Source organism: Triturus cristatus, chromosome 7 (assembly GCF_964204655.1).
Source record: "Triturus cristatus chromosome 7, aTriCri1.1, whole genome shotgun sequence".
NCBI lineage: Eukaryota > Metazoa > Chordata > Amphibia > Caudata > Salamandridae > Triturus > Triturus cristatus.
Window position 1 is genome coordinate 123,257,517 of NC_140590.1, and position 22,276 is coordinate 123,279,792.

Below are 22,276 nucleotides of genomic sequence, written 5' to 3' on the forward strand. Positions count from 1 at the left end.
TCAGTTGAAGAGGGTGTAAGCTGGTAGGGTGCAAGATCTGGTAGGACAGAAAAATTTAAGTTTGTTAGCAAAGTAGGACAGGCTTACACCATGGCCTTGAAGACCCACGTGAAGAGGTTAAAGTGAGCTGTAGCTAACAGGGGTATGTCTAGCCAAAGTTATGAAGCAACATTACCAACAATGTCCTGGTTCCTGATGAAAATGGTAGGAGGAAGTGAAACGCTGCATGCTGTAAAGACGCTCCCGCTCTTTATTAAGAGGTAACCCCAGTATCAAGTGGAAAGATACTACCATGCTTTTTTCAATGTTTGTTACCCACATCACACTGATAAAAACCAAACGTGATTACATTGGTGTGTGATTGTTGCACTTATTTGAGAGGAGTCTGTCTTTGACTGACAAATCACGTTAAAGTGACGCTGCCTATGAATTGCTAAATTAGCAGGTGTGTTTGCTTAGAATCTCTCAAGCAAAACAGCTGGTGTTTCCACAGCTTGAATTAGCATACTGGCAGCTTCTGAGAAGACATAGCATGAAAAATATTAGCAGCACACTTACCATCCAGCTTTGATAGTATCCAATACAATAAATGTTACATTTGCGACATTTTGAACACCACACATCCAATATTTGTCATGTCATGAAAAGCCAAATAAGCACATCAAAAACGTCCTGGACACTTAAAATATTCAGTCAGTTTCAAATTGAGCCAGCAGGGTATTTCTGATTTTAAGAACAAAGGTTAATATCTCTGCTGTGTTCAGAGGGCCTAATCCTAATTCCACAGCCTTACAACAGCAAGAAGCTAACAGGGTTTGTTGCGCCCTCCAATCTATTAACAAGCATTTGCAATGCAATCGGTCTCGCATTTGGGACCTTATAAGTATTTAGTGATGCAGCATAATATCGCACATTAGTGCAATGCAGATCTCCATGGCTATAAATGTATCACTGTGTAAGCGCTCTGACAAATAAAGAGATGCAGTCCCCTCTAAAATTCTACACCATGGGGTAGTTTAGTGGCTAATATAAAGTAAAATTGTACACCCATGGGGAGAGTAAATAAAGTGCAGAGGAGATGTTGCCTAAGCTAAGCATAGATTTTCAGTTTAGGTGCTTTTAAGCCACACCCTTAATTACATTGGCAATGCCCTTTTGCGAGACCCCCCAGTTTTTCCATCCCACCTAAAGCCTTGCTAAGGTTTATGATTGCTATGTGTGACAGTTTCATAATTCCAGTGTAAATATGAGTGAGATTTCAATGACTATGAGTGACACTTTCTCGCAAGCAAAATCAAGCAATGAAGACCAGGAAAACCTATAAATATCAGCAATTACACCAATTTGAGCAATAAGACTCGCTAAGAAGATGTTAACCTCTTCTATGCCCGATAGTCTCGTCATGGAGCACGGTTGCGCTGTGCCCATGACGAGACTATCTCGTCATGGACCCCGCCCGCTAATGAAAGGCCCGGCACAGGAAGGGGAAAGGGCGGGGCACTGAAGGGGTTAAAACTGCTAGAATATACAGACACTGAAGCACCTTGTGCCCTTCTAAACTGATCATACTGTTAAGCAAAACGAGGGCTCAGATTTGCCCAACTCTCATTGACAATGCGCACTGCGGCACTGCAAATAAAAGAACATTTTTGTAAATGTTAGCAAAGTCAGTAATTGTAGTAGGGTCAGAATATCTGTTGCAAAACTGGCACAGTGTGCGTGCCACTTGCTCACCTCAAGTGCAGAGAATAACATAATGACTGCTATATGGGGGGGCAGAGAAAAGGAGGACTGTTTTCCAGATTGGGTCTCATCACTTGAAACCACACATCATCATTCGCTGGGGTACTGAATGTATTCGAGGCGCAGACTCCACTACCGAAATGTTGAGCAGGTGTTCCTGTTTAATTTCTTCTACTCTGGCAAACGTAAAATAACAAGCTTTACCTGTAATTGCTTTCCTGACTGCTCGACCACTATAAATCTGGCCAATCAAATGAGCAAAGGGACATCAATTTTATTAAGAGCACTGATAGTTTTAAGACTTCAGAGGTTAAAAGTGAAGTTTAATGTTTCACTTACTTCGATTTGAGGCAGGTTGGTACATGCTCTCAGCTGCAGGCAGCAGCCCGACCCGAGTTGGTTGACCCCTAATACGCGGGATAAAACCATGTCCCAATATGCACGTCATGCCAATGTTTCACACATGAATAAAACATTAGTAATTACTGTATACTGTGTATAATCATCTACGTTCCCTATTAGTTTCACCGTTAGCTTTCTTCTGTAGTTTGTACAACAACAAAAAACAGAGTAAATATCACCATTCAGTGTCATATCAGCATATATTTGAGCGCATGTGGTTAGATATATAAAATATATGAAAGTAAGGCAAAGGGTATACTCATGATGTACTGTCATCCATCCAAAACTGGTCCAAACCGAACACTGAGATAAATAAAGGCATTGGAATCTGGCATGAATATACCACACTAAGCACTCTGCACAAACAGAGCACGCAGCGGGTTGAAAGTGGCGAGCAGTAATCTCTGCAATAGGGCGGCAGCAGGCTCACAACGGCTGGTCAGCAGCAGGTAAAACTGGAGGGGTCGGATGAGCTTTACAGGCCGAGGCAAGCCTGCGTGGAGTGAGCGGTGGCATGCTAACATCTCAGCTGCCCCGGATCTTTTCTATTAATCATCTGCTCCTGCTGCCTCTTGTGACGGATCCCTCTAGTGAACGCCAGTGTGTGGCCGATGGCACTAAAATAATGATTGCAGCGTGGCGGGCAGCTGCAAAGTAATACAACTAAAGAAACAAAACTGCTGCTTGCCCTGCTGCGCACTCAGCGAGAGTTACGGACAGAGTATTTTTTGCAATCACGTTACCTCACCATGTCACATGAATGCAGTGGGTATCCCCGGCCAGCCACAGAATCTGGGCTAATAATGAATTCTCATTGCTGCAGTCAGCGCAGCAATGAGCCACCAGGTTGGCGCAACGCTCCTGATCTGCCATTACTGAATACACTTTGCACACTATTACATTCAAACACTCTGCCAAACCAGCACGTGATCTGCACTGCGTGTTCATCGGGAGTGTTTGGCCAGAGCATCGACTTCCTTTTGCACCGGCGGTGGTGTCAAGGCGGCAATACATGTCTGTGACTTCTTAACCTACCTTATAAACCTTACTGGTATCCACGTTTGCTGACCTCGCTTTTTCCCACTTCAGTTTTAACAAGAATGGCACGCAGAAGTAGATGACTGCGTGTGCCCCGGGGGAACGTAGACTGCGTGCTAGTACAGGAGCACTGTAGTTGGTCCCTGCTTGTGCCCCCGGGGCCCTGTAAAGTGCATGCTATAACACAGCAATGCCGAAGACACGCACTGCCTGGAAATTGAAAGGCAAGGATTGCGTGCGCGTGGTTACTAGTTCCCGAGCGACGAGGCACGAGGGGGCGGGTGATGAGAGTGCATCAGACTACAGGAGGGGAGAGGGGGGCATTGGAAGAAAGTAGTCTGTGCAGTGAAGGGGCCAGTAGCCATGGAAGGATACAAATGACTGACATGGCTGTCATGGGGAGGGACTAACAAGTTTAAAACCAATCGGAAGACAGCATTTATAACTTAAGCCAATGAAGAAGATGGGCCAGAGAGTGGGCGAAGCTTCCACGAAGCTTCCACACTATAGTGTATACTGCATGCCTTGCAAAGCGATGGCAGCACATTCGTGCTGCAACGCTAGGTGGGACCTAGAAAACAAATTTACTGAAAACCAAATCAACTGATGGAATTGTTCTGTGCACCATGCAACGGTTCAACAAAACACATTGTAAATGAATGTACTAAACAGAACAAGGAAATAAAGCAAATTGAACCGAGAACTAGTACAACGTTTTTCTTTTTAAATTTCAGATGAACTGCTTCTTTTGGTTTTTTTAACGGAAAAAGGTATCAAATATGCTTAAAGTGACAATGTGTCAAAATCCAAGACAACAGTATCCAGCTTTCAGATGAGAACGACAGATACCAACACAAAGGGTTACACAAAAACAGAACTGTATATCGAATCACAAACGTAAACACAGACAGGACAAGTATTTTTATTCTGGGTCAGCGTCTCCATTCCCTGTTAAAATATCTATTAATCACTTTTAAACACTACTTTTGTGTTACCGATTGTATCTGTATTGAAAATGAAGTCGTGATTGAACAGTATCGCTAGAAAGTGTTAGCTTCAAGTACAAGATAAGGGAAACGGGAATCGCTTTGGACAGTAATAAGTTGCAGACTGCAGCCACTAAATTCAACTCAGTCAAAAGTCACATGCAAAGAAACCGGTCCGAAAGAATAAAAAAAAGCACCATGTGGTCGTCCACTGGGTTTCTGTGCGCTCTGGCGAGTGAGCGGCCATGCACTCAACAGTCTGCCCATATTCATTTGCACATATGGGGATGGTTGACTCACCTTCTACAAACTTAGCAGAAAGTCCTGTGGGCGTATTAATATGCCAGGCATTCTTGGAGTTCACCAGCGCGCTCGAGGCACAGTTTCTTCTTGTAATCCAGTTTCAACAACGACCGGAACCACAGGCTCCTCCTTCCTCCTCTCTGATAGAGGTCTGCTATACAATGTGACTCTGTTGGCCATATTGGAGAGGACTGAGAAGAGAAGAGTCTTGCCGGTGGCAGTGGCAGGCTCTATCCGCTCGTGCTGTGTTTATTTCATGTGTCACACTGTTAGCGCTGATCCATAGCGTGGTATTTTAATTTTAGCGAGTTAGGCTAAATTTTAAAAGTTTTTGTGTGCTCACTTAATTTCCTGTCACTCACTTCCTTGCCGACTCCCGCCCCGGTCCGCCGCGTCCATTTCTGGGCGTTTGTTTGCGGAGGGTGAGGAGGAGCCAGCACTTCCGGGCTCGGGCGGCCAGGTCAGCGTTCTAGTTGCGCTGTAGGCGATGTGTATTTAATCTGCAGCCTCACGCAGTCGCGCTGTGGAGAAGAGTCTTGCCGGTGGCAGTGGCAGGCTCTATCCGCTCGTGCTGTGTTTATTTCATGTGTCACACTGTTAGCGCTGATCCATAGCGTGGTATTTTAATTTTAGCGAGTTAGGCTAAATTTTAAAAGTTTTTGTGTGCTCACTTAATTTCCTGTCACTCACTTCCTTGCCGACTCCCGCCCCGGTCCGCCGCGTCCATTTCTGGGCGTTTGTTTGCGGAGGGTGAGCAGGAGCCAGCACTTCCGGGCTCGGGCTGCCAGGTCAGCGTTCTAGTTGCGCTGTAGGCGATGTGTATTTAATCTGCAGCCTCACGCAGTCGCGCTGTGGAGAAGAGTCTTGCCGGTGGCAGTGGCAGGCTCTATCCGCTCGTGCTGTGTTTATTTCATGTGTCACACTGTTAGCGCTGATCCATAGCGTGGTATTTTAATTTTAGCGAGTTAGGCTAAATTTTAAAAGTTTTTGTGTGCTCACTTAATTTCCTGTCACTCACTTCCTTGCCGACTCCCGCCCCGGTCCGCCGCGTCCATTTCTGGGCGTTTGTTTGCGGAGGGTGAGGAGGAGCCAGCACTTCCGGGCTCGGGCGGCCAGGTCAGCGTTCTAGTTGCGCTGTAGGCGATGTGTATTTAATCTGCAGCCTCACGCAGTCGCGCTGTGGAGAAGAGTCTTGCCGGTGGCAGTGGCAGGCTCTATCCGCTCGTGCTGTGTTTATTTCATGTGTCACACTGTTAGCGCTGATCCATAGCGTGGTATTTTAATTTTAGCGAGTTAGGCTAAATTTTAAAAGTTTTTGTGTGCTCACTTAATTTCCTGTCACTCACTTCCTTGCCTACTCCCGCCCCGGTCCGCCGCGTCCATTTCTGGGCGTTTGTTTGCGGAGGGTGAGGAGGAGCCAGCACTTCCAGGCTCGGGTGGCCAGGTCAGCGTTCTAGTTGCGCTATAGGCGATGTGTATTTAATCTGCAGCCTCACGCAGTCGCGCTGTGGAGAAGAGTCTTGCCGGTGGCAGTGGCAGGCTCTATCCGCTCGTGCTGTGTTTATTTCATGTGTCACACTGTTAGCGCTGATCCATAGCGTGGTATTTGAATTTTAGCGAGTTAGGCTAAATTTTAAAAGTTTTTGTGTGCTCACTTAATTTCCTGTCACTCACTTCCTTGCCGACTCCCGCCCCGGTCCGCCGCGTCCATTTCTGGGCGTTTGTTTGCGGAGGGTGAGGAGGAGCCAGCACTTCCGGGCTCGGGCGGCCAGGTCAGCGTTCTAGTTGCCCCTACTGCCTATAAATGTGTGTTGGCCAGCGACCGCGCAGCGGACGCGTGCAGCGGGCGTGCCGGAAGCGCGCCGAAGTCGAGCCAAAGTCAAGCCCGTCTGCGCCCGTCCGCGGCCGGACGGGGTGCGGGGCCATACACCCTGGCCTACCAAATCCCCTCCACATACGGTATGATAAACAAACCTTGTTGAATCTCCGTCCTGCTATAACACTACCATGTCTACACTCTATGAAGGTTCTATCATTACACAACTGTTCTATGTGCCCTTTTACTCCTGAAACTGGCTCCATAATAGACCCCCCTAAAAAACTGATAAAAGCCGCACTGCTTAACTGTAGATCTCTCAGTAAACACTGCATCCAAGTTTATAATCTACTCGAGGATGAAGCACTTGATATTTTGCTGTTAACTGAAACCTGGCTTGGCCAACATTCTGAGCCAGACATCATAGAGGCGTTGCCTCCTGGATATTCTCTCGCTAGGCTTGACAGGCAAGACGGTAGGGGTGGAGGAATAGCTATCGCTGTTAGAGCCCCACTGGAATGCTCCCTATCCCCCCTGACAATTGACCACTGCGAAGCTGCTTCATTCACTATCACACTGGGGCCCCAACACTCCCTATCAGGTATTCTTATATACAGACCCCCAGGCAGACTGTTTGATTTTACAGCTAGCCTAGTAGAGGCGACAGCACATCTCGCCTTGAGGAAATCCAGACTCTTGGTGCTTGGCGACATGAACATTCATTTTGATGATGTCCAAGACAAGGATGCCTCCTGTATAAAAGATGAATTACTTTCCCTGCAGCTAGCTCTTAAAAACCAGGACCCTACTCACAGACAAGGTCACCTGCTCGACCCCATATTTGGCAACTGGAATGGAGTAGAAGCGCTTCCTCCAATACCCGTTCCCTGGTCTGACCACTTTGTCATTCCCTTACAAATATGGGTGTCCGAGTTTGAAACAAGGAGCGATAGCATGCAGATTTACCAATGTCGAAAGTGGAAAAACTTTAACTTAGACACTTTTATCGACAATCTTGAAGCGGCAGGACCTCCTGGAGGGTCCGACTGTGAGACCGCCTATAAATGCCTTAAGAACTGTGTCCTAACTGCCCTAGACAATACCGCTCCCATCCGTAGGTCAGTAATTAACAAGAAGATGAGGAAACCCTCCCCGTGGTTTACTTCAGAACTTCAGGTTGCAAAATCTGCATGCAAAAAACTGGAACGTGAATGGCGCATTAAATTTTGCCCCACAGCCAAAAACCAATATAAAAAAGCGCAAGCGAGTTACTATAAACTTATCCGTTCCGCTAAAGCACTTCATTATAAGACCCGCATTGGAGAGGCTGAGAACTCCTCAAAGGAGCTTTTCAAAATTTTCAAAGAAATTTCGGTGGTAACTAATGAGAGCAATGCCCAGAATGACTCTGTTGAAACGTGCAATAATATTGCTAAATACTTTGCCAGTAAAATTACCAACATCTACGCAAACTTCTCTAAGGATTTGCCCTTGGGCTCTGACTTTACTGAGAATTTGGAGATCACTCATGCTAAGACATGCCTAAACTGCTTCTCTGTCCCTCCTACCACAACCTTAAATAGTATCTGTAAAAGCATCAAATCAGGCTCCCCTCGGGATCCTGCCCCTCCCAAGATACTAGCAGCTAGCCTTAAAGTCTTAGAACAACACTTTAGATACATTCTCCAAGTCTCCTTCTCTACGGCCACCCTCCCTGCGGAGTGGAAGAAAGCCATTGTACTTCCGATAAAGAAAAAATCGAACATAAGTCAGGATATCCTAGAAAACCTGCGGCCCATCTCGTTGCTACCTTATCTCGCGAAGGTGGCCGAAAAAATAGCTAACAGCCAACTCATGGCCCATCTAGAGTCTAATAATGCCTTCCACAGTTCTCAATCAGGGTTTAGGGCAGGACACTCCACTGAAACCGCCCTTCTGAGAGCGACCGAAACCTTACGGGCAGGCGCTGATGAGGGCCAGACTATGGCACTGATTATGCTTGACCTTAGTGCCGCGTTCGACACTGTGGCACATTCCATCTTGCTGCAGTGTCTGAACAAAGCCGGGGTCACCCAGGAAGCACTGGGCTGGCTAAAAGCCTTTCTCACCAACCGCTGCTTCCAGGTTCAGAGAGGCATGTACCTCTCTGATAGCATAAGCTTTAGAACAGGGGGTACCTCAGGGCTCTGCCCTGAGCCCCACCCTGTTCAATCTTTACATGGCCCCCTTGGCTGAAGTGGTTGAATCGTTCGGCATTGAATTAGTCTCATATGCCGACGATACCCAACTCCTCATCTCCCTGTCCCAAGCACCCTCCATTGATGCCGACAACTTTAAAACCTGCATGCAGGCTCTGGCAGGCTGGATGACCCAGCACTGCCTGAAGCTAAATGGTTCAAAAACGGAGGTTCTGGTAATTGGAGGCAGGGATACGAGCTGGACCAAGGAGTGGTGGCCATCATGTCTGGGGCCGTTACCCACTCCCTGCAAAGCAGCTAAGAACCTGGGGATCTGGGTTGATCCCAGACTCTCCTATGACAACCATGTGCACAAAGTGGTAGGGAAATGCTTCGGGGTGATGAAGACCTTGAACCGTACCCTAGACCTCCTCCCTCTTGAAGCCAGGCGCACTATGACCCAAGCTCTAGTGACCTCGAGGATAGACTATGGAAATGTGCTTCTGCTCGGAACAACACAAAAAAACATCAGGAGACTTCAAGTACTCCAAAACACGGCAGCACGCCTAGTCCTTAGACTCCCAAAAAGATCAGCCTCTAAACCAGCCCTAGCCACTCTGCACTGGCTCCCCATAAAAAAGAGAGTCCTATTTAAAGCACTTCTAATGTGCTACAGGATCATCTCACACAAAGCTCCCCCCTACATGACTGATCTGGCTATCCCCTACGAGCCTAACAGAACTCTCCGCTCTGGGGGAACTGGATTGCTTAAAATTCCCCGCGTCAAGAAAGCCAGAATGGGTGGTTGTTCTTTTCGTGTAATGGCTGCCAAAGAATGGAACTCTCTCCCCATGAGTATCAGACTAGCGGATTCAGAGACCTTGTTCAGAAAACTTCTGAAAACCCATCTGTTTTCCCTTTAATTTCCCTCTCCTGGCCCTGACTTTTCTCCACAGCGCGGGGACACGCCGGGATGGCGTCACCATGCGCTTTACAAGCCCCTTTATTTTTTATTACTGGTCTGTACGATCAGGAGTATGTCCATGGGCTAAGGTATGATGATCATGGTGATGTTTCCTTTATCATATCTTGCAGTGTAGCGGGACATAGATGTGAAACATTGATGGTGTCAAAATGAGCACCATATATCACAAGATACACAAACACAAATTGACACGCATGGTGCAGTCACCTCACACACTGCACAACCACATATGAAGAAACATAGGGATGCTTCTTCCAACGCTTGTAAGATCACGAAGCTAAGATGCACATTGGCTGTAACACAAACATTAAACAAGCCCAATGCTCCTTAAAACAAAGCCCAACAAGCAGCAAGCTAAGATGCACATTGGCTATGAAACAAGCATTAAACAAGCCTAATCCTCCTTAAAACAAAGCCCAAAACCAAACATCCTACAAAAAAAAGCCCAAATGACGTTTGACATGAAAATTGCTAAAAGTTTTAAAAATATAACAAACGAAGCGAGAGGCATGGCGCAAGAAGTACCCCCAATATAACTGTGGAATTAAGAGGAGGTGAGAGGAAAGAAAACTATATTTAAATGCAATGATCTATGGTGCCAAAACTAAACACAGGCAAACAGAAACAGAGCAGGAAACCAAGAAACAAGGTAGGCCCCCAGAGAACAGACAAAGAACAGTAGTGTGATGAGACAGTACTTAGTCCGTGCTGCATGGGAGGAACGGAAGAGAGAAAGGAGGGACAAAGAGGCAGTACTGACCACTGGCAAGCAAGGATTTTTGAAGGACACTGCAACAAACAAATCAATAGCTGAGGGATGGCTTTAAGCCAACATAAGAAATGACAACAAGTCTTGAATGCTCGACCTAAAAATGCTTGAAAGTGAATCCCAAATTAAGACTTTGCATAACTTTTGTGATATTAACCTAGAACAAATTGTTAGTAACTCTGCCCTCCAATATTCTGGGTACTACCACAAATAAATACTTAAGTGTGGGATGACGTGTACGCAGTGGTTTGTGTGGACTTCAGTATTTCAAAGACCAGAAGTAGCACCAGCTGTTGTGTTAATGTACACAGTGGCTGCGGAGAGATGTGTTGTTACCAAACGTATAATGTAGAAACACTTTGGGACATATTATCAAGCCAGGCGATAAAATCATCGCCGCTTTAGCGGCAGTTTTGCTAAAACGGCGATAATGGGCTTGATAATATGCTCTATGGAATTCCAATTGAAGCCCATGTTAAATGTGAAGAACTTCTAACATGGGCTTCAATTGGAATTCCATAGAGCATATTATCAAGCCCATTATCGCCGTTTTAGCGGCAGATTTCTGCCGCTAAAGCGGCAATAATTTTATCGCCTGGCTTGATAATATGCCCCCATGTTACTTTCAGTGGGGCATATCAACAAGGGCTTTATCTCTGCTTTTTTGGCTTTAAAAGCCAAAAAAGGAGAGATAAAACTAGCGCCCTATCAACAACAGGGTGCTAACATGCAAATTTGCATGTTAGCACCCTTTTACTCTACGCTTCCCCTTGCATCTCTAATGAGATGCAAAGGGGGCATTCCAGAGTAAAATAATAGGAGAAATGTCACTAAGCTACATTTCTCCTATTATCAAGAATGTCGCTAACCCTGTTAGAGACAAAAAAAGCAGCGCTAACCGCGGTTAACGCTGCTTTTTTACGTCTGGTATTTTTCTGACTTAGCCATGATATCCTATGGAAGGAGGATATCATGGCTAAGTTTGCCTGTCCCTATCAACAAGGTAACGTGAGATTATCGCTGGGTTTCCAGAGATAATCTCACGTTAGCCTGTTAGCGTGAGGATTTTTATTGCTATTGAGATAAGCGTTGCTAATAGCATGCTATCTCAGCGATAAAAATTCACGCTAGCCGGCGATAATTATCCTAGCGCTAAGTGCGCTTAGAGATAATTATCGCTGGTTGTTGTTGATATGCCCCACTGTGCGGTGATACATTTATCGTGCTTTTATTCTACAAGTATTTTGCGCTTCACCTCTGCCCCTATGAGGTAATCTTAATGTATTGACCTAGTACCAACAGCCCTTTATTGGCAGCAGTATCTTTCTCTGTGCGACTTACACTAGCCACGAAAAGAGCAGTCAATATTTTTGACCTGTTATCTTCCTGACAGTTGTCCTTAATATGTGTCAAGTGTTGATGTATGCCCGGCACCCACAGTAAACTCAATTTAGAACCAGTGTGACCGTCAGATGTCACTCACCTACAACCGTAAGTTGCACTGGAAAATATTCATAAGAATATTTAATTGATGAGGATTCACTGTGTTCGTATCGGAAGTAGTAGTTTCGGGCGTCCGATCTCCTGACATCATTGATGCTCAGGGAACAGTCCCTTTTCGCCAGATCTCCCACCAATCGGAAGCGGCCTCTGGTGTCCGCATAGATAATTTTATTCTCATCGTTGGAAGAAGCCACGGCCGGGCCCTTTATCTTGGTACCTTCAAAAAACCAGTATCCGCGGGGACTCCCAGTCCCAGCCCACCAAGTCTCCGCATAGGTGAACTGGCAGGGAATGAGGACGCACAGGCCTTCCTGCGCCGTGACGTGCCAGGGCGCGGACACGCTATAATAGTTGTGGGCACAGAGGACTCCTGCGGAGAGAAGAGCAGCGGGTCAGAGGTTTATAACAATATGATATATGGGAACAGAAGAGTAGAGAGGAAGCCAGAAATCAGAGAGTGCAGCCCCCTCCCCATGAGAAGGATAGAGGAAAGTGAGACAAGTTTGAGCAATGATCACTATGATTTTACAGTAAAAAGATACAAAATGTAAATATATATAAATAAAAACTCAATAAAGGCTGATCAGTTTGTTTTTGCTCAGACGGAATCCTGCACAAACCAGCTTTTAGTGGCAGTGTTTTCCTGCAAATGAAGGGACATATTTGTGAAATTCACACAGTGCAGAGCAGCAACTGAATTCCGGTGCTAGGTGAAGTAAAGGGGAGAGAACAGGACAGTGCTATATCTACTACACACTTCAGGCATGCAAGGATATGCGTGTGATGTCAACTGTAGGTTTTATACCAGAAGAGCACCCTTCCTGTACAGAATACTGGGGCATATTTACAAGCTGGCGATAAAAAATGTATCGCCGCTTTTGCGGCCGTTTTCGGCCGAAAAGCGGCGATAATTTTATCGCTATATTAGCAAGATCACGCTAACGCGTGAAACCTTGCTTTAGCGTGGGGATTTCTAACGACCAGCTTTGCATCTCTAATGAGATGCAAAGTGGGCGTTCCTGACCTGACATGACTAGAGAAATGTCGCTAAGCAACATTTCTCCTATCATCAAGCCCCACGCTATGAAGCATAGCGGCAGGAAAAGTAGTGATAACCCCTGTTATCGCTAATTTCGTAACGCCTGCTTCAGGACTGACTTAGCCATGATATCCTATGGAAGGTGGATATCATGGCTAAGTTTGTGAGTCCCTATCAACAAGCTAACGCCACATTTCGTGAGATTATCGCTGGGTTTCCAGCGAAAATCTCACGTTAGGCAGTAAGCGCTAGGATTTTTATCGCTGAGGAGATAAGCGTTGTTAATAGCACCCTATCTCAGCGATAAAAATCCACGCTACCCAGCGATAATTATCCTCACGCTAAGAGCGCTGGTTGTTGCTGATATGCCCCACTATGCTTAAAGATAGTTTACCTTTCCTCACTTCCTCCCAGTAACGTACAGTGCAGCAAACATGCAAAGTTTGAAAGGTTTGGAGAAATAAAATGCATTCTCCATATTGACGCCACCTCGAATATGTATAATTTTTTGTTGCAAAGCCCTTTCTACAAATGTTAGTAGAAAGGGCTTTGCATCAAAATCCATGCGTGGTTGCATGGAATTACCTAAACACCACACCGTCCATGATATACCCCACCGGCGTAAAGTAGTACAAAGTAGTGCATAGATCTACTTTGCCTTACAGCTACTTTCCCTAATTCTACACATTGAACTGTTGTGCGTAGCCTTTGCTAAACAAATCTAGTGTAGAGTATTAGTAAATCTGCTGCAAAGTGTTTTCTAGAAACATTTTTGTTGGAATCTTGGCTCACAGGTGTACTGCAGCAAAATTGTAATGTGCTGGTTCTCTGTCTTTCAAACCCTCATGTCATTACCTTTAATGGGTTGGATACCTGGTCATCTATCTGCATCAAGGCTGCCAGGGCAGCTCCCTTGCACAGTGTTTCTGCGCTCCTACACCACTACACAGGCCACGAGGAGGCTGCATAGCCCACGCATGCACCTGCACTTTTGGCCTCCTGCTGGCTGCCCGACGCCTCGCCTTGAGCATGCCTGTTTACCTGAGAGCTGTGGCCCTTGCTCCTAGTCAGCTGCTGCACTCTCTGCTTCCCCAGCACACCTGTCTGCTGTGCCCCCAAGCAACTCGCCAGCGCAGACGCTCCAGTTTGTCTGGCTGCTCACCATGTCAGTGCAACACCTGCAACTTCGACCCACCTGCATTGTGAGGTGCCACGAGTTAGGTACACCCCGGCCCAGCAGCTAATACGCCCCACGCTGACTCCATGTGGCCTTCACCCAATGAGGCATTCCATACGTTGCTGAAAGGCCGCTCCATGTGCTCAGGCCTAGCGGCTACCACGCCCATCACGCAACCATTTGCCCTGGCGCCCGGTGAGGTGGTGTGGTGAACTGAATGCCCACATTACACGTGCTGACATCTGCTCATATGAGGCCTAAGACTTTGTTTTGGGAGAACCCAGCCCTGGCTTATAAAACCAGCCTTCACACTGGTTTTCACCTTTATGCCGCAGCTTCACAGTACCAAGGACAAATAAACAGGGCACTGTTCACCCATTCTCTGTCAGCTCACTGCAGGTTCTCCCCTGTTGTTGCCTGTCGACCAAAATCACCCTTTCAGATTACACATGCTCAAAGTGTACCAGGGTGCCACGCCCACAGTTGTTCCAATGCTTCCTAGCATAAGGGTCAGATAAACATCTCTCCCAGCCCTTTGCTCACCTCACGATGTCCTCCATCCCTGCCTTAGAAACCTTCACAGTCACTAGGCCCCCAACATTGCAGCAACCCACTGGAAAGCCTTGGCTAGAACACATAAGGACATACTTTGAGGATGCGAAGATCAGTGCTAACAGGAAACGAGCCATGCTTCTCCACCTGGGTGGCGCTGAAGTTCACAAACTCTCAAAAACTATTGTCAAAGCTGGGCCCTCATGCTGTTATACCACTCTAAAGAATGCCATTGCAGCGCATTTCGAGCCCTGCGCCAATCCTGGGTATGAACGCTTTCTTCTCCGCCAACAAAAGCCAGACAAGTCTGTTGATGTGTTCTTCAACCACCTGAAGGAGCTTGCAAGCATGTGCATGCTCCCTGACAAAGGGGATAAATTGCGAGCACAGTTCATGTAAAGGTCGCTTCCTCCAAACTCCAGGAAAGGATCTGGCAAGAAACCAACATGTCCATGTGGGACATCCGTAATCTTGGGCACTCCATGGAACTGAACCAACCTGCACCTATCAACAAGGAACTGGTAAACACACTTCACAAAGAAACTGGCAAATCAAAGCAGGAGTCTGCCAAGCAGAAGACACCTGGCCACATATGCGGGTGGTGTGGTGGCCTCTACCCCCACTCGGGCAATAACCCTGCCAAAGAAAAGTCCTGTAGCACTTGTGGTAAGCTCAATCAGTTCTCTAAGGGATGCGGCTCCTCTACGAAGCGTAGTTCAAAGCACTCATAGAAGCCGGTCAGTGCTGTTGAATCACACCCAGCTACACTGACAGAAAGCGACATGGATGAAAATGATGATATCGAAACCATCCACATGGTGAGGGCAATTGACCCGCTTCGACCCACATGCCAGGTGCCCCCTTAGTGTGTTATCAACATGCAAGGTCAACCAGACAAAGGTCTTATAGACACCAGTACCTCTATAAGCTTGATGGCCACAGAAGTCTATCATAACCTGGCAGGCCCTTCTACACTGCACCACACTAGAGTCCATGTGTATACCTTCGACAACCACTCACCATAACAGCCTGAAGGCATGTCTCAGGCTGACCTCAACCATGACTCCACCTGTCTACGAGCCTCAGCTGTCAGATGGCCCAAGAACTCAACTTGGTACAATTCGCTTTCAGCATACATGCCAATGGCCATTGCCAAGCTACTAATTCACATTGCTCCCCTCTTTAAAAGCTTTGGTTGCCTGGAAGGCCCAGCTTTCCGCCTGCACTTTGACGACATATTAGCCCTGGTGGCATTCTGACACCTCAGGATTGCTTTCCACCTCCACCCCAAGGTGGAGAAAGAACTAAAACTGATAGAAAAGGTAGGCATCATACAAAAAGTGTGAAACCCCACCCCATGGGCCTCTCCCATTGTGGTGGTGAAAAAACGTATGCAGCCCAATTCCGTACACATCTGCGTTGATATGAGAGTACCCAATCTGGCAATCGACAGGAGCGCCATCTAACGCAGACTATTGATGATGTCATTGGTAAACTTTCAGGGTCAAAATAGTTTTCCAAAATGTCACCAGATACCATTACCAGGAGGTTCTGCTTGGGCTTTCTGGCATACTAAACATGAGTAATGACATTCTGGTTCATGCTCCAACCCTTGAAGTACACCTTACTCACTTCAAACTGTATCCACAAGACTCACAGAATGCAGACTAACCTTAAACACAAAGAAAAATGTGATTTCCTAAGGAACAATATCAGTTTCTTTGGGTACTGTTTCTCTGACCCAGGGATCGGCCCTGACTCTGACAAGGTGCAAGACATTCAGAACGCGCTGCACCCCTTCTTGGTGTCAGGTGTCTGCAGTTTTCTTGATATGATCACATTCTGTGGAAACGTCACGCGGAATCTCTCTGACATCACCTGGCTTCTCAGGGAACTTGTTAAATCCACCAACAACTTGATCTGGGGTGAAGAGGAAGAGGAAGTGTTCAAACAAACTAAAGCTCCACTATCAGCTGACACAATACTAGTGTATTTTGATCTCTAGAAAGACTCCAAACTGGTCATGGATGCCAGCCCTATTGGGCAAGGAGTTGTGCTAGCCCAGCGTCAAGAGTGTGGCAAGTGGGCATCCATTGCTTAAGCAAGTCAGATGCTCACACCAACTGAGCAACGCAACTCCCAATTGACCAAGAGGCAATCGCTATCCTGTGGGGATGCCAGCACTTCTGTATCTACCTATATGGGCACTCCTTCACCATGATCACAGATCACATCCCCCTGATCCCTCTATTCCGAGTGCCTCCATCCAAGCCCCCACCAAGGGGAGAGAAGTTGATTACGCAGTTGCAGGAGTTCAATTTTAAGGTGGAGTACGAACCAGGTTCTTGAAATCCTGCAGATGTTCTTTCCTGCAATGCACTTAATAAATTAAATGAACATTTTTTGAAAATGAGTAGGAAAAACGTCTATGTTTGACAATGTTTTCGTCTGTAACTTCTTGTCATTATGGCTGATTTACAAAATGTAAATGTAAATGTGCAGATACTTATATAGCGCAAATCACCAACCAGTCTCTAAGCGCTTGCTTAGGGAACCCGTCCTGGTATTCCCCTGTGAGATAACCCAGCAGGGCATCCACAAGGTGAAAGCCAGGCATCCCGCCGCGAGGGGCCATTGTGGAGATTAAGCAAGCTATTGCCCAGAGTCGCAGAGTGTGAACCCATGAATCGAGTATGCACTGGAGCGAGAATTATCGAGTCCATGGACAATTTATGGACTCAAGACTCAGCCGAGCCGGGAATTGAACCCTGGTCCCGGGCTGACCTCTGCTTCCAGGTCTGCCTACTCTAACCAGTGAGCCACACTTTTCCAAAAGCAATATACCATTGTGTCAGTTATTCTCTTCTGGTCGTAGGGATGCAGAAGGTTTGTAGGTTGTCCAAGAATCCATGTACACAGAACCAACAACTGTGCTTGCAACGGTTTTTTATTGTGAATCAAGTATAGAGCAATTCATAGGGTAAAACATAAAGAGGTAAAAATGGGTTTGAAGGAAACCTATTTATTTCTGAAATGTACCCCAGATACTGAATTTAGGAGTAGTGGTTATTTGTACATCTCTGAATTTGCAAATACCTTTAACCCCTTCGCCGTGGAGGTAATTACCCCACGGCACGGATGGGCGCTCGCAGCACCACGGTGCTCGTGACGAGCCCAGCTCGTCATGACCCCACCCACTGATTGATTCTCCTGCACAGGCGGGCTATCAATCACGCGTGGGTGGGCCACGGCCGTTATGACGAGTCCAGCTCGTCATGAGCACAGCTCCGCTGTCCCTCATGATGAGCTGGGCTCGTCATTAGCATGCAAGCGGTTAAAAGCACGTGATTCAGAGGGCATTTTTTAATATGTCTTCTTTCTATCACACTGGCTTACATTTCAAAGTCACAAATACAGAGACACTTAATAGGTAATAACAAATGTTCTACTATACTGTATTCCTACATGTCTCCCAATAAAATTGGCTCCTCACTTGTGTGGGTAGGCCTAGTGTCTGCAACAGAATAGGGCCCAAAAGGCAACATGGATGCATTATATTTTTCCACTGAAAATGGACCCTTTTTCTGGACATTATATAGCTGTGGATATCGTGCCCTAGCTGAGTAAACACCTAGGAAAACCTAGCAAACATGCATATTTTTGAAAACTAGATACTCTAATGCCCACAACAGGAATAGGTCAAACCAAGGTCAATAGGACCCCCCGGCAAAACCTACCATTGACAAAGGTTTGATCAGTTCTTGTTGCACATACTAGGAATGCTCGGGACCCTTGTGGTGTCCGGAAGTTTACATCCCAGAAATGCAAGTAAAATGTGTGATTTTAGGCAAAGTTTGAGGTTTGCAGGACATTGTAGGTAAGAAAATGTTGTGGGATTCATGCAAAGCACACCACCCTGGACTCCCTGAGGTGTATAGTTATTCTGAGATGTCTGTGTCTGGTAGTTTTCCACAGGTGGGGTCCTCCCCAAGCCCAAAGAGTGCAGTCAATTATCATGGCAAGTGGGATTTAGCCCCACTCTCCTGGACCATATATCAAAACAACAAATGCCCTCTTGTTTGCCATTGCGATGTGATGTTTTAGTCTTCAGGGGAACAGAAAGATTGTTAAGGCTTAAGGGGTAAGGGTGGGGCCTGTTAGGATGGGCCACACCCTCCCCATTATTTTATCAAAAGAAGATATATTCCTACCATACAGTTGGCTTTCTCCCCCCTCTGGGGGCAAATTAGGGACAACCCTCTTGGGGAGCAGAAAGACATGTTAGTCCCTTTGGGTGGGGGGTGGCCAATGCTACAGTGCAATGCTTGCACCACTTTCTTTTGCTATGGTGTTTAGTGGGCTTTCTCCCCTGCAAGGTCAGATTTGGGCCAAACTCCCAAATTGGAACAATCCTGCTATCTGCCCCACAAGCACTTGCCTAATGCCCTCACCCCCACTATACCCCTTGTATCTAGTGGGTGGATCAATGCTTGGTGTTGATCATTCTCCAGTTGTGATCCCCAAGCAGGGATCCACTGAACAGAGAAACCACTGGAGAGGGGAGATTCTCTCCTTTACAATAATACATCTCCCACCTCAAGCTGTGCTCAAGTGCGTCTTTCTTGATGTGGGAGCAGCACTTCTCTATTAGTTGTGCGCCCAGCTGGCACTTGAGGGCAGTTCTTTTCATGATTGTTTTAAAGTACATTCCAAGCTCCATCAAACTTAAATCCACCAAGAGTCCAGCATGTATTGTAAGTCAAAATCTTGATGGATAGTTTCAACTGAAAGTCCATTGCTGTTGGCCAAGAAAGCTTTTTTGGAATGCTTCCATCCAAGCACATGCAGATGTAGATTTAAGCAAATATGTGAGTGGTTCAGAGAATGCTGTAATATTTCTCATGAAATGTCTGCAGTTTGTGACCATGCAGGGGAAGATGCACACTAAAGGCACAGAGTTCGACTCTACACTTTGGGAGTATCTAAGACAACCCCACTAGCTCAGAAGCAGTACAAAAATAAGTTTTCATTGAACTAAATACATTCAGGTTTATTTTTATTTAATGTGAAGCGGCTGTCTAGGAGGCTATAATTAGCTAGAATTGCCTTAAGTTTGCAATTATGTCCTTCAAATGTCTTCTGATGAATTCGGATATTATCACTTATGTTAATTCCTCCATAGAATCCCAAGTGAACTTTCAAATTTGGTTTAGAATTTTTTTTATGGCACTAGTGATGTTGAAATTTAAGTGTTTTAAACTTCTGAGGCCAGTGTGATTTGAAAATATTGTGATATATGGTGATTCATGATCAAAATGAACTAAGGTATACTGACTTACGGTACTTCCTGTGATGAAATTGTCAATGGTCAGTGTAAGGTGACGTTCATGCTTGATTGCAGTGTTGGATAGATGCAAGGCCACAATAGGCAACACTCATGGTGTGGGCCCTTCTTCTTTTCCATTAATAACTTTGCCCCCACCTTCAACTTCATTTTAAATACTACACATGCATGTCTAAGAACTATCAATTGAACTGGCTGATCAGTGTGCACCTGAATTGTCTTATCTTTCATGCATCCACTGCCCTGAAGAGTGCTTGGACGTCAACAAGGCTGTGGGTACACCAACAACTGCTGACTGGTCATACCAAAATGAATGAGACACAGTTTCACAGAGGGATTATAGTTGATATGTGTGCCGGGCCCAGCATTTTTTTGCGGTTTGTCGGACACAGTGGGACCAGAGTCTTGGTTCCATATGCATAGAGATGGGCTGTGATTGAATGCAGCAATGGTGGTGGCACCCTATATGTGCCTTTGACATGATATTGAAGTAGGGGTAGGGGTAGCAGCACTCATGCTTTTTGTTGGATATGTGTATTGTGATTTCAAACATTTCTGGTGTTTTAAATGTGCATAGCAATGGTCTATCAATTTTTCAGTCCATACCTGCTTACCTCAGCCTTCTTGACCTTCAAGTACATCGTGAGCCTGGTGACCCAGTGACCTCATTTTGTGGTCTGCAGTGATGACTTAGAAATGGGGGTTCTGGTTGGCTAGGTTATGCACCTCAGCCAGGCAGAACAGGCATAGTCAGGATAAGGGAGTTACACACCCAAGATTACCTCTGCTCACCCCCTTGGTAGCTTGGCAGAGAAGTCAGGCTTATCCCAGAGGCAATGTGTAAAGTGTTTGCACAGCACAGCACACACACACCAGTGACACACTAGGCACACCACAAAAGAGACTCCACACAAGGTTATATGAAAATATCACTTTGTATTATAGGTAAAACACATTAGAACACAATCACATAAATTACAATTAGCTTGCCAACCAGGCAAGTGTCATAAGCAGACATAGAACATAAATCATTTTGCCAACTAGGCAATTGTCATCATACCATATTTAGCGCAAGGAAGCAAATACTTCTACCTTGCTTCTACGTTGCACAGGTTATTATAACATCATAAAACCACATCATCACTGGTAATATCATGCAGCTCCTGCACTTAACATTTAGGGCAAGACAGTAAACATGGTTTTACATTGCAGATATCTTGAATTGCTCCATGTTCTGCTGGTTTCAGAAGCAGTGACAGATGCCATAAATCACACAGGTTAAAGGCGGGAAAAGAACTGCAAAGGTCGCCACCTTGGGATTAGTACCTCAGGGCTAATTGTTCCCAAACACACCGTCCCGGTGTGCTACCACTGCTCTGGGTGTTGGCCAGCACATACTTTGTGAAAATGCAGCAAAAGGAATATAAGCACAGTGCCCCAAGGTATGTACCAACGATAAGTGGCAGCTGCCCACAAGAGGAAGGAGGACTCAACCACCATAGGTTATAGCCAGAAGCTTCCTCAGGGTCCCCAGACAAACCTAGCACAGCTACCCAGAAATGCGTGGTGCAGTGGCTGAGCATTGCTGCTTTCTCGAGAGGGTGCACATCCGGAGCCCTTCAAGGCCTCCTGAACCGCTGCCCTGAACCAAACTGGCCCCAATCCTCAGGCCATTGCCACGTAGGGAGGGGAGGCAGGGATCCTTCAACCTGCCCCTATGACACGAATGCGGTCATTCTCCTTACCAAAGCACGAGTTCAAATAAACACCAGGACATTCTCGCCAGATGAAAAAACCAGGACAAAACCAAAGGTGTGTAGTCTGCGCATCATTGCATTGCGAGGCTTCGCTTCATACAACATTGATTCAGAGAAGTTCTGCAGTGAGGCTTTGTGGGGCTTGACGTCAGTTTGCATCAGTCATAGGAAGTTGTGTGGTGAGGCTTGCGGGGCTTGACGTCGCTTTGCACTGATACCGGGGAGCTGGGGGATGAAGCTTTGCAGGGCTTGGCAACACTCTGCATTGGTTCTGATTGGCTGGCGGTTGCGCAAGGAGGCTTTGTGGGGTTTCACGCCATCTGCCATCAATTATGGTGAGGCTGGCAGCTGTGCGAAAAGGTTTTGCAGGGCTTTGTGTTGGTTCCGATGAGAACCATAGAAGGTAGAGCGCCTTTAGCCCATTCCCAAAGGTTCAGGACTGGGGCGGCACCACTTGGCAGAGCAGCCTCACAGATGGCAGAGTATACATGAAGAAGAAGGGTGGGTGGAAGTCTATTATATCCCTGAGACCTCAGTTCAGAAGGCTAGCCAACAAGCCTTTGGAGTCACTCTGGGTTCAAGAGAGTGGTAATCCCTGAGAACTAAATTGTAAGGGTGCCCTTGGCAGCCACCCACCCAGTTCTCCTGACACCAGAGGAAACTCATTCTCCAGAATACAGTCTAT

General features: G+C 46.3%; 1 protein-coding gene across 7 annotated transcripts in view; it reads right to left on the reverse strand.

Annotated features, from left to right (window-relative positions):
• The window catches only part of LOC146809005 (sialic acid-binding Ig-like lectin 13), a 550,981-nt gene that overhangs the window by 401,425 nt on the left and 127,280 nt on the right, over positions 1-22,276 (reverse strand). For all 7 annotated transcript variants that reach the window (XM_085615789.1, XM_085615786.1, XM_085615790.1 and 4 more), the window contains exon 3: positions 11,703-12,092. In XM_085615789.1, coding sequence (XP_085471915.1) covers positions 11,703-12,092 — 390 coding nt within the window. The remainder of the gene's footprint in view (positions 1-11,702; positions 12,093-22,276) is intronic.